The 13,236-nt window shown below is 42.1% G+C and overlaps 1 protein-coding gene and 1 non-coding gene across 6 annotated transcripts in view; one reads left to right on the top strand and one right to left on the bottom strand.

The window, feature by feature from the left end:
• The window catches only part of KLHL6 (kelch like family member 6), a 73,347-nt gene that overhangs the window by 17,423 nt on the left and 42,688 nt on the right, over positions 1 to 13,236 (bottom strand). For all 5 annotated transcript variants that reach the window (XM_043473597.1, XM_043473598.1, XM_043473595.1 and 2 more), the window contains one exon: positions 1,068 to 1,517. In XM_043473597.1, coding sequence (XP_043329532.1) covers positions 1,068 to 1,517 — 450 coding nt within the window. The remainder of the gene's footprint in view (positions 1 to 1,067; positions 1,518 to 13,236) is intronic.
• Positions 6,757 to 6,863, top strand: LOC122445611. The gene has a single exon (XR_006270579.1). It is a non-coding gene; the product is annotated as a U6 spliceosomal RNA (small nuclear RNA).

Here is a 13,236-nt window from a genome sequence, read left to right as displayed (position 1 = left end):
AGATACAAATGATACTTTTATTTACCATCTTGGTACCCATTTATTCATCCAAAAAACATTAAGCAATCCTTTGCTATATATATCAAGGACTCTCCTAAGGTCTGGATGAATAGTCCAATAAGATATATTTCCTACCATAACAAGTTCCCTGTCTTGAAATATTTATAGATGAGGAATTCAGTGGTTAACAGGCAATGGTTGGTGCTATGACGGAGCAATGCCATGATGTTTTAAGAATGACAGGGGCTTCTGGAGAAGGTGATGCTTAAACGGAGTTTTGAAGCTGAAACAGAAGTTAACTAGATGAAGAAGAGGAAAAAGTCATTTGAGCAGCATCTGCATTAGCCTGAAGGCTGAAAAAGCATGTCCACCTTGGGGAATTACAAGCGGTGCATTAGGACCAAGAGGATAGCAGGAGAAAGAGGTTGGAGATGACATCAGAGCAGTGAGCAGGAGGCTGGGCTCTGAGAGTTTAGGCAGAAGTGTGGGCTTTATCCTGAGGGTGGTGGGGAGCCAGCGAACAGACTAAACCCAGGAGAAAATGATTAGGCTTGAGTTTTAGATCAGCAGGAAGGCCAGATGAGGGGCAGGAAGTTGAGTTTTGAGAAGTTTTCAGTTCAGTAAGGAAATAATAAGAGTCTGAACCTAGATAATGTCAGAGGAGATCTAATGTTTCCCCCAGAATGGGCAAAGTGGGAAAACAGCAGCCCTGTGGAGTGGTGACTGGACTGGACCACTGGATAGGGCATGCTCCCTGCTTATGTGTGGCTCCCCACCAAACTCCTGTCCTTACACAACTGAAAGAGGAAGGATGTGCCAGGCATGGAGCTAGGTGATTTCCAGATCTCACCTAATCCTCTCAGTAGCTGTCTACCCTGTAGTATCATCCCCATTTTACAGGTCAGAAACCTGGAGCTTCTGGACTGCCTGACTCAAACTATAAACTTAATAGCATCTTCTTCTTCATGCCCTAAGGATTTGTGAGCCAGTCTCACCTGTATCTCTGGGAGGTCTGCTAATCCCTTCACTTTGCTGGTTATCTATAGCATCTCTCATCACCAACTCACCTCATTGCCGGAAAGGTGGTACATCCTGGCTTCCTGGAGCAGTGGGAAGACCTCCGGGCACTGCCTGATGAGAGGATCTGCTTCCACCATCTCCACAAAGTACCACGGGTCCAGAAGTGGCAAGCGCACGTTCTCCAGCACGTAGGGGAGCAAGCAGAGTCGTTCTGACTGCTTGTGCCTGACCCAGCTCATCACAGTCTCAAACACCTGAGCCTCCTCTGTCACATAAAGGTCGTCACTCTTCAAGATGTGGTACAGAGTGTCCACAGGAAGTTCCAGGAACTCCTCAGAGTTCAGGATCTGCACAAAGTTCTGGATGATGTAACTCTGAACCTGCTTCTTTAGACTGTCCAAGGAATGTGTGTCTGCCAGCCTCAGGATTCCAACACAGTTTTCTGGGTTCAAGGCTTCCGTGAGGAAGCTGGCACAGGCATCCACCATCCGGAGAAACTAAGAGAACAGAAGGGTAGCAAATCAGGCCAGAAAATGACCAGTCCACAAGGAGGTTGATCAATGAGTTGTATATAGTAGCAAAAATTTAGAAAGAACCCACGTAACCCAAATAGGGGACTAGCTAAATAAATGAAAATATCTTCATATTTTTGATAATTCTAGGGTCATTAAGAAAGTGTGCTGTATTCAGCACAGCCAAAAATAAATAAAAATTTAAAAATTAAGTTAAAGACACGGAGTATACTTGGAACCAGAGAGGTCATGATGGGTCTGGAAAAAAAAAAGAAAAGAAAACGTGTCATAGAAAAATATTAAATGACATGGAAAATATTCATAATGTATTGAGTTGAAAAATCCATTCACTGAATCTTGATCAAGTGTCCAAATTTAATCAGCAACTTACAGGAAGCACAGGTGAAAAAGGAACATGTTCAATGATGCCATGGGAATACAATCAGCAAAACCCAGACTGTGGGAAACTCTACAGAACAACCAGTTCAGTTTCTTCAACAAATACATCCGAAGGGGAAAGAGAGAAGTGAGAGGGGGTGGGCAGGGAGAGAAAGCTGAAGCATGAAAAGAGATTTAAAAGATACATCGACCTACTACAAAGTATAGCACTTTATTTGGAACACTAATTTAAACAAAATAATTTTAAAAGTCAGAAAAATATTTACAATGACCAACATTTGGTGATATAAAGCAACTATTACTTTTTAAATTTATGTATTTATTTTAATTTGAGGATAATTACTTTACAACATTCTGATGGTTTTTGCCATACATCAGTATGAATCAGCCATAGATATACGTGTCCCCTCCATCCTGACCAACCCCCACCTCCCTTCCCACCCTATCCCTCTATGTTGTCACAGAGCACCAGCTTTGAATGTCCTGTAAAGCAACTACTATTAATTTTAAATATGGCAATAGTGTTATGGTTATGTTTAAAGAAGTTTTTGGGACAATACACTGAAATAGTTTCAGGTGAAATGAGAAGGCACTTCACAAAAGCATATGTGTATTATGATAGTTTTATTTTTATAAAGAAAAAAATTTTTTGGTCATCACAACAATAATCTTCCCACAGAAACAAGTCCCATAGGAATGGATGAAATATACTGTATAAACTATATAAGGCACCACACTCTGTAATGACGCTGTGAAATTTTTTCTTATTTTGTTTATTTATATACTTTTTAAATCCTCTAAAATGAATAAGTAACCCTTTTGTGATGAAAAATTAATTTTAAAATTAATTGGCTTCCATGTCTTATTTTTAAATTATCATCCTCTTCATAAGAATGTGAATCGTATGTGTACAGGACTTTACAGTGACAAAGTCCTTTTGTGTCCAATATATTATTTAATACTCATTTTATAGATGAAGGGTCTCAAATGCACCAGTCCATTCTATTTGCTGCTCTCTGGAGCTTAGCTTTGAAGGAGTCAAGTTCTCAATGTTATTGTATTGATCAATTAGAGGAAAGATGGAAAGAAGGAGACTGAGGGGACAGGGCCTGGTGGAGAGGGTTGCTCTAAAGACAGGGCCTAGTCAGAGTACAGACAGGTAGACCTGACCGGGGAGTAGGGGTGCAGCCTGCAGACAAGAAACTCTAATGATGGGAGCTGGGGATGACAGGGTTTGGGGGCCTGAAGGGAGTGGGCAGGATAGGTCTTAGGGTGGACCACATTGACTTAGAGTTTGTCCTTCATTTCAGAACATTCTAGGAGGTACAGGTTCCTGATAGGAGGGATAAATCCCAGTGGCAAAATATTATTTTTCCCTTTCACACTACACTTTTCAATTGTCAGTTTAGAAATCATTGACCTGAGGGTAAATGACCTGAGGAGCAAGCCTAAACTGCCTCAGACCACCCGCTCTGCTGGCCCCCACCGCCTGTAGATCTGCTCCTCGCATGAGCAACTGTGGAAACAGTTGAGACAGAAATCTAACACCTGTTTAGTTGTTTGCAGATTTTCGGTTCAAAGAGTAAAAATATACAACCGAGACCAAGCCTCGCTGAGCCCTCAGAAGCTGTAACCAGAGCCCTGTGAGGCTCTGCCCACAGAGACCTCTGTGAGGGCTGAAAGGGAACTCACTTGAATGGCGGGCTCTGGAGCAAAGCGGCAGGTACACCTTGCCAGCATTTGCCTGAGAGAAAGGTGGTATGAAAATCAAATCGATTTTCTAAATAAGTAGACTATCTCTGGGAGGCCACCTCAGAACCTGGTAACAGTGGTTGCCTTTGGGGAAGGAAACTGGTGGCCTGAGTCAGGGTGGAGAGGGAGAATTACTTTTCACTGTTGCCTTTCTGTATCCCCTCCAGTTTCGTGTCTTGTGGAGGAATTATCTATTTATTCTATCTACACTCACAAATAGAGAAAACACTAGAAGGGAATACATCAAAATGCTAATGGAGGTTATCTCAACTAAGTTTTGTAGATTAAGTTATTAATTTGTGTATTAGATTTTGCTGTAGACATCAAGTTTTCTGCACTGAGCATGAAGTTGCTTTCAAAATCAGAAAAAAATAAAATAAATATTTTCTTGTGATTTTCAAGTACACAATGAGAAAATAAAATGTAAAAATAAATAAGTAAATAAAGACACATACTATGTGCCAGTCCTTTCTGTTAACCAGCTCATTTAATACATACAACATCACTATCAAGTAGAGATTTGTTATTATATCATTGCTGTTTTATAAATGAGGAAACAGTTTCAGAAAAGTGAAGTAATTTCTTCAGAGACTTAAAATGAGAGGTATAGCTAAAATTTGAAAGTCTTATCTTGTTCCAAAAATATATGTTTTTACGTTATTTCAAGTCACCTCCAGTCAAATAGTGTGTGCACAGGACAAGGGCTTGTGTGCAGATGGCAAGGGCGATTCTCACTGGAGAACTCAGATGGTCTGATCTGTCCAGATCCAGGAAGGCCCAGCTGACAAGATGCCAGTACTTACCCTAGCATGATGACCACTGATGAGCAAAGAAGGGAACCAGGAAAGAGAATAAAATCAAGCACCAAAGTTCACATGTGTGAGAAACAGTGACCCACACGTGTCTTTCCCCACTCAGAAACCGTTCATCCACCTGTTCTTCTCCCTAATATGTATTGAGCATCTGTTAGATCATAGGCCTTCAGCTGGGGGTATCAAGGGGAGCAGAAAGAAACACAGTGCCCAGGCTTATTGGAAAAGGCAGACAGTGGGGGAGGCAGGTAGGGATCAAATAATCATACAGACTGTGTACAATTACTGCTGGGATAAATACCTTGTAACAGAGTTCAGTGATGCCACTGCCTAGACTGAGAAAGTCTACCCTTACCCCTCAAGCCGCGCCTATGCAACAGCACTGGGACTCTCCCTGATGGAGTCACACCTGTCTACTCACCTTCCAAAAAAATCCCTAAGCTTACCTGTCAGCACTATCACAGTGCCTTTCTATGATCACACCATTTTGTCAGCCAAGACCACCTTTGTCCCTCATCTCTACCTATTAAAATCCTCTTCCCATCACCCAAGCAAGTTTGACTCTGGAGCCCCACTTTTAAAGAAAGGATTCAAGAGAGTTCATCCCATCTACAACTGAGAAGTCCCCTTTTAAGTTTCCCTCCAAAAGGAGGAAGAAGTGAGTACCATAGCCAACACTTTATCTACACAGGGCTGTTTTCTTCATTCAGAGTTGTTCAATCTGGGACCAGCGGATGCTCTTGCAAGTTTTTGAACCCCTATATTGTGTGCAAAAATTTGTTTGCACACATGGAATTTTTCTGGGAATTGTGTTTGCAGGAGACACTGAGTTGCTCTCTGATATCCATCCACCTGAGGACAAAACCAATACAAGAGGGACAGCCAACCTGAAGGACCAGAAAGACACAGAGCCAAAGTCTTAATCAGATTGTTCTTGGAGTCTTCCCTGCCTCTGGACATTTTTTATTCTGGGTCAATACTTGGTTAAAAAGAAAGGAGGGAGACAGAAGAGAAGGGAAGAGGAAAGAAGCGGAGAAATCCTATCTATTCATGAAGTTCTTTCTCAAAAGCCACTTCCTTTTTCATGACTTCTCCAGCTACCCCACATGGAATCAATTTCTCCCTCCTCTGGGCTCTCCTAGGCAACTCACTGCCCCTCTAGTAGAACAATGATTACATTTCTATTTTGTACTATGGTCCAGTATCTCAAGGGCAGGTACTAGGTCATACTTGTGTTTTTATTTCCAGCAGCACTTAGCACAAACTCTGATGAAAAAAAAGGGGAGAAGAGATAGAGGAAGAAAATATTTTTCCGGGACCTAGTATGTACCACGATCTGTGCTAGATAACTTCTCATGCATTATTTTGTTTAATGAATACATTTTCTTTTTTAATGAATATATTTTAAGTAGATATTAATATAACTATTGGTACAGAGGATGGAAGAGAGAATTCAAAGAGTCAAGTGTGTTGCCCAAGGTCACACAGTTGGTAGGTGGTAGAAATGATACTGGAGACCACCTGGCTAGTTCTCCTCACTGAGCATCACCTTGCCTTTGTAACTGTTGCATTGTTAAGCTGACAAAATTCCAGGAGAGTCCAAAGAGGACTTGTAAGGACAAGGGTGAATGGAGGGTCTACAAGTTGCCTACATTCCCCCCAGAATGTGCTTCAATAAACAAACACTTCTGGAAACTCTGGAAAATTCTTAAAGAGATGAGAATAACAGACCACCTGACCTGCCTCTTGAGAAATCTATATGCAGGTCAGGAAGCAACAGTTAGAACTGGACATGGAACAACAGACCGGTTCTGAATCGGGAAAGGAGTACATCAAGGCTGTATATCGTCACCCTGCTTATTTAACTTATATGCAGAGTACATCATGAGAAACACTGGGCTGGATGAAGCACAAGCTGGAATCAACATTGCCAGGAGAAATATTAATAACCTCAGATATGCAGATGACACCACCCTTATGGCAGAAAGCAAAGAAGAACTAAAGAACCTCTTGATGAAAGTGAAAGAGGAGAGTGAAAAAGTTGGCCTAAAACTCAACATTCAGAAAACTAAGATCATGGCATCTGGTCCCATCACTTCATGGCAAATAGATGGGGAAACAGTGGAAACAGTGAGAGACTTGATTTTTTTGGGCTGCAGAATCACTGCAGATGGTGATTGCAGCCATGAAATTAAAAGACGCTTACTCCTTGGAAGAAAAGTTATGACCAACCTAGACAGCATATTAAAAAGGAGAGACATGTGCTCGCTTCGGCAGCACATATACTAAAATTGGAACGATACAGAGAAGATTAGCATGGCCCCTGAGCAAGGATGACATGCAAATTTGTTAAGCGTTCCATATTTTTGGGAAGACTCAGAGGGACTGGGTAGAGAGGGAGGTGGGAGGGGGGATCGGGATGGGGAATACATGTAAATCCATGGCTGATTCATGTCAATGTATGACAGAACCCACTGCAATGTTGTAGAGTAATTAGCCTCCAACTAATAAAAATAAATGAAAAATAAATACAAAATAAATTAAAAGGAGAGACATTACTTTGCCAACACAGGTTCATCTAGTTAAATCTATGGTTTTTCCAGTAGTCATGTGTGGATGTGAGAGTTGGACTATAAAGAAAGCTGAGTGCCGAAGAGTTGATGCTTTTGAACTGTGGTGTTGAGAGTCCCTTGGACTGCAGGAGAGCCAACCAGTCCATCCTAAAGAAAACCAGTCCTGGGTATCCATTGGAAGGACTGATGTTGAAGCTGAAACTCCAATACTTTGGCCACCTGATGTGAAGAACTGACTCATTGGAAAAGACCCTGATGCTGGGAAAGATTGAAGGTGGGAGGAGAAGGGGACGACAGAGGGTGAGATGATTGGGTGGCATCACCGACTCGATGGACATGAGTTTGAGTAAACTCCGGGAGTTGGCGATGGACTGACTTGCTGCAGTCCAGGGGTTTGCAAAGAGTCGGACACGACTGAGCGACTGAACTGAACTGAAACACTTCTGAGTGTGAGGGTAGTGTTAGTCAGAATCACGGGATCCTAGCCACTGGCTGGGAAACTACTGATATGCGGGTCAGTCATGGAGGCAAGAAACTCTTCTCTTTAAAAATATCTGGTTTTGCTTCTTCATATTCAAGATTATTTAGGACTTTAGGGTAAGTTTTCAGACCTCGGTCTGTCCCAATGACACATGAATTTATTTATTAAACCTGAGTGATGACAGATTTTGGTTAACAGATAATCAACTTCCTATTTGGGGTGGGCGGCATGTGAGTAAAAGTTTACACCCAGGCACCTTACTCTCAGAGCAGGGAGACTAAAAATATAGTCAAAGAAACCACTTGAAACATGTTCGCAGTTCCCACGAGAAGTGTCTGCCTCAAAGAGAATGCACCTCCCCCCATCCCCACAGCCCCTCTGCTGCCTCCCCGAACACTCTCCAGAACCAGGCATCCTAAAGGATCTCACCACTGTGATTCCACATTTCACTAGAAGTTCCTTCAAATCCACGCCAGAATAACTTAAGTCCTATTTTGGTCCAAATCAGGAATCCTATTGACCACAGTCCCGGTGTGGCCTTGGAGTCCTTGCAAATGATCTATAAAGACATTATATTTTTAACTTCAAGCCCCAACAAATCAGTATATGTGAAGAGTGTGTTAATTGTTGATGAGATTAACAAAATTAAAACTTATTGGAAAGTGTTTCTGAATTTATTGTAAATATTTGTCACTATTTTTGTCTTCCCAGACAATAGATACAAAACATCAAGCCATTCTCTTGTGGGGTCTGTATTGGTAATAACGAGCAGTCTTCATACAAACTGTAAGTTACCACTGATTCTAATCATTTGCCTCTGCTCCTCTTGCTCAAGCCAGACACCCACCTAAGACTCTATGGGAATACATTCTCCCACCTTAGGAAGCCATCTGCTCCCTTCAGACTTTCAGTCCTTGCTCTAAACTTGGCTGAAAGATCTGCTGCTTCCTGGAAGCTATACAGGGTGGGCAGGAAAGGAAGAAGCTAAGACCTGCAAAAGGCCCACTCACTAAGGCGGGGCAGGTGCTGGGAGACTGAGGCGCATAGACACGCACTTGCCTCATAAGTGGAATCAAAAGGAAAACAAAGGGGCAGTGCCCAAGGGTGTGGCCAGTTTGGTAGAGATTCAGGCAACAGACAGCCCCTGAGTTCCCCGAGGATACAACGGGGGCCCCAACAAGCTAGTGGCATGCAATAGGGAGTATATGTGGGTCACACAAAGATTCAAGGGGCAAGTGGTACAGCTGTGGCTTAGTGACTCAGCCCAGGGAGAGTGTGAAGGCCAGGGAGGGACGCCATTATAAGGATTAAACAGAATGATGGCAAAGCTGATGCTCAACATTTTGGGGGACTGGGTGTGCATGGGTGTGTGCTCACGCATGTGTGTGTATGTGTGTGTGAGAGAGAGAGAACACTTGACAGCACAGAAGCATGTAAATAAGTAGAAGCCAGGTCCTAAGAAGCAGGTCCATGCACCCGGCTGCAATAAGTGGGACAGCAGGTAGAGAAGGTGAAACTTTCAGTCTTTGTTTAAGAGTTCCTTCTGCCTGAAATACATTTTCCCAAACCCAGCTGCCACTTGTTGAAATCCTACCCATTCTATGAAGCCCAACTTCTTCAGAGCCAGAAATTTCTACATTCTGCCTTGGGGTCTGGAAGCTCATTGGGAATCCTGGTTTTTGAGTCTTCAGCAGTAGTAATGGAGGCAGGTACAGGAGGCCAGAAGTTCTGGGTTTAGACCCAGATCAAAGCTCTGCCACTCGATGAACTGAACTCTAAGCCACATCTAGAAAGTGGTGGGAATAATAAACCCACCTTACAGTCTCATTATCAGGGTATTACCTGGCCTGCTCATGCTCAGAACTACTGTCAATATCAAATAGGGTCATGTAGGGGAAAGAATGTGATAAATTGCTACTTAAATGTGATCTATGCTTACAATTTTTATCTTTATTTCACCCTGAAAGCTACTCACCAAGTACCTTGCACATGCAGATACTTAGTAATTTGTGTAGTTAGGTAGCAGAAAAAGTCAGAATCTGGTAGCATTGTGGATTACATTACAACTAAAACCCCACATCTCACTTCCTTATTCCACAACTTGTAAACAATAAGTAGGGCATTCCAGGCTTACTGACTCAGAGAAGGGCGAGAGAGCAGATAAAAGAAGACAATTTTGGCTTTTGTGTTTCTAAATATACTTTTAGAACTAATACTAGAAAAATAGTTTTGAAACCACCAATTAGCAGTAGTAACTGGGCCTTTTGACCTTCAAACTCCAGAATACTAAGAGCATGGGCTTAAACTTTATGCCAAAACAGTAGAAATAGGAGATTGGATAATAATATAAGATTCAGCTTTTCTCACACGGGAGGAAATACCAGTTCTCTTGGATGAGACAGGAGAAAGTAGAAGTCTAGCAATGGAGTAAGAAGTAGGTGTGGGCCCCTAGGATGGTTTCTGCCTCTCAAAGCAGGCCAGAACTCCAGAGTGAGGTGGGTGCTGGAAGCCCTTAGAGGTTGTGGATATGAGGATAAAAGATTGTGTGCCTTGACTGCCAAGATGAAATCAGAAAAGCAGCAGTCCGGAATAGCAGCAGCAGAAGAGAAACTAGAACATGTTGTTTCTAGACAAATGGGGCCTAGGGCAGTTGCTCTGAGTTCCCTGTAGTTAAAGATTCTCACAGGAGAGGAAATGGATGTTTCTTGTGTGCCCCTTAGAGGGACACGGAAGTAGCTGAGAGTACTGGCAGATTGAAGAGGCCTTTAAAACAGGACAAGGAAAATGAAAACTGACCAGCAAGGACTGATGGCCAGAACCAGATGGATCTAAGGGCTTTCAGTTGATGCCAGTAGGGAAGTGGTTGATGATCAAGAGAGAGACCGATGGGAATATAGACTTCCAGCAGGTACCAGCGTGAACCAATGATGCTCATGGTAAGCCTGGACCAGATACCTCTTTATACAGTGTCCTGCCACAGTGTAAATGCACCCTGGAACTATCTAAGCAAGCCAAACCCTGAATTGATAAGGCTTTCCCGAAGTGAGTTATCATTATGCTGACTACAGTTTCTGCCACTGGTAGAATGGGGAGCTCAGAACAAGAGATTAAGTTCAAAATTAGAAAACTAACAGACTGAGAAAGACAAATATATGATATCACTTATATGTGGAATTTAAGAAAATGTTACAAATGAACTTATTTACAAAACAGAAATAGACTCATAGACATAGAAAACCAACTTATGGTTACCAAAGGGGATGGCAGGGTTGGGGGAGAGACAAATTAGGAATTTGGGATTAACATATACACACTACTATATATAAAAATCGGGCTTCCCAGGTGGCGCAGTGGGTAAAGAATCTGCCTCTAATACAAGAGATGCAGGAGATGTGGGTTCGATCCCTGGGTCAGGAATATCCCCTGAAGGAGGGCATGGCAACCCACCCCAGTATTCTTGCCTGGAGAATCACATGGACAGAGAAGCCTGGTGGGCTACAGTCCACAGGGTCTCAAAGAGTCAGACACAGCTGAAGCAACTGAGCACGCACGCATGCATGCCACAGCAATGGACCTTTGACCCAAGGGCAATCAGAGTCAATAGGCCAGCAACTTGTGAAGTGACCTCCCATGAAAAACCCTTGTCAAACATCAATAGTGGTGATTGGCTTGGTCAACTGAATTCTCACTTCTGCCTTTCTGGTCTGGGAAATCCTCAGAGAGAAGCAATCAATGTTTAACAGGAAGAGAGTAAAAGGAAACCTGAGAAGAGAATCAGAAAATTAGAGAGCAGCTGAGTCACATCAAGGTGTGACAATTAACAAACCTTTACTACAAGCTGTGGTAGGGAAACCAAGGTAATCTGATTCATGCTGATTTCAGTCCCACCGTCAGGGTGGTATAGACTTCTGTGGAGGTTCTAACATGACAAAATAAAACGCCAACTCTGGCATACTTTCCCTGGAAGGTAGCCATTATTGTCATCCTAATTTTACAACTTAGAAAGCTGAGTCTCAGAAAATTTAAATAACTTGTCCACAGCCACACAGAAAACAAGTGATTGAACTTGAATTTTTTTGGTGGGGGGCATGTATTGGGGTATTGGGTCTTAGTTGCAGCACTCAGAATCTTCAATCTTCATTGAGGTATGCAGGATTATTTTTTAAGTTGTGACCTGTGGGATCTAGTTCTCTGACCAGTGTTTGAACCCAGGCCCCCTGCATTGGTAGCACGAAGTCTTAGCCACTGGACCACCAGGAGAGTTCCCTGAACTTGGATTTAAAGCTAGGTTCTGCCTGACTCCAAAGCCCATGTTCCTTCTGCTCTGCCACCCTGCCTTATAAGAGATTATTATAGATAACTGTATATGTTTGACATTTAAAGAGATCCCCAATTATATTATCCAGCATTGAAAAGAATAAGACGGATCTACACATCCTGACTTGAAACAACCTCCAAAAATTATAGTGAAGCCAAATAAAGCAAGACATCAAAATGGAGGGTTTAAAAAAAAAAAAAAGGAGGGTTTACTGTGCCAATACTTTTGTTTAAAAAATGGAAGCAATGAATGAGGGTAATATATGCACATTTATCCTGGTACATGCATAGAATAGGAAGGATAGCAAGACAGGAAGAAGAAAATTATCAGTAAAGATGGCAAATGTTTCACTGTATCTCCCTATATTTCTGATTTAGAATAGATATGTTTTATCTATCAAAAAAATAATATTTTAAAACTACAGAGTGATTTCAACAACCTATAAACTTCTGTTCCTTATGGTGCCTTCAGGCATGAAAATATTCCCAGTTTTCTATGTCTGATACTTTAAAGAAAGTATCCAGAAGCAATAGCAATCAGAAAGTGGGTTAAATAGATGTCCAAAAGCTCACAGCACTCTTCTTTTAATTTCATAAGAATTAACACTCATAGGAAGATTAGTAAAATAGCCTTAGAGAGAAACTTACTATTTTTTGCCTAGAAAGTAAACGAGATTTGGAAATTTTTGAGGTGAGGGATAATCAGAATAGGAGAATCAACAATATTAACAAAGCCTGGGATTTCCCTGGTGGTCCAGTGGCTAAGACTCCATGCTCCCAATGTAGGAGGCCTGGGTTCAATCCCTGATCAGGGAACTAGATCTTGCATGTTGCAACAAAGATTGAATATCCTGCGTACTGCAACTCAGACCTGGTATAGTCAAATAAGTATCCCCCCCAAAAAAATAGGAGCCTCCTTTGTGGCTCAGTGGTAAAGAATCCGCCTGCCAGTTCAGGAGACAAGGGTTCAATCCCTGATTTGGGAAGATTCCACATGCCATGGAGCAGCTAAGCCCATGTACAGCAATTGAGCCTGAGCTCCAGAACCCTGGAGCCGCAACTACTGAAGCCCATGTGCCCCAGAGCCTGTGCTCCACAGCTAGAGAAAAGGCTGTGCAGAAACAAAGACCCAGCACAGCCAAAAATAAATAAATACATAAAATTATACATATATAAAAAGCAATAAGCAAAGTCTGCTCTACTTCTATCACGTCTCCATCCTCCTCTCCAATCTCTCTCATTAAAGCTCATTCAACGTTCCATTGAAGCTCACCCCTGGTGGGGAAATGAAAAGAAAAAGAAGACAAAGAGTAAACAACTGTATGCCAAAATAATTTCCAGATATATTAAAAATTTAGGTATCGAACCTT

The sequence above is a fragment of the Cervus canadensis genome, chromosome 7, assembly GCF_019320065.1.
Source record: "Cervus canadensis isolate Bull #8, Minnesota chromosome 7, ASM1932006v1, whole genome shotgun sequence".
Taxonomy (NCBI): domain Eukaryota; kingdom Metazoa; phylum Chordata; class Mammalia; order Artiodactyla; family Cervidae; genus Cervus; species Cervus canadensis.
This window is presented reverse-complemented; position numbering and strand designations above follow the sequence as displayed.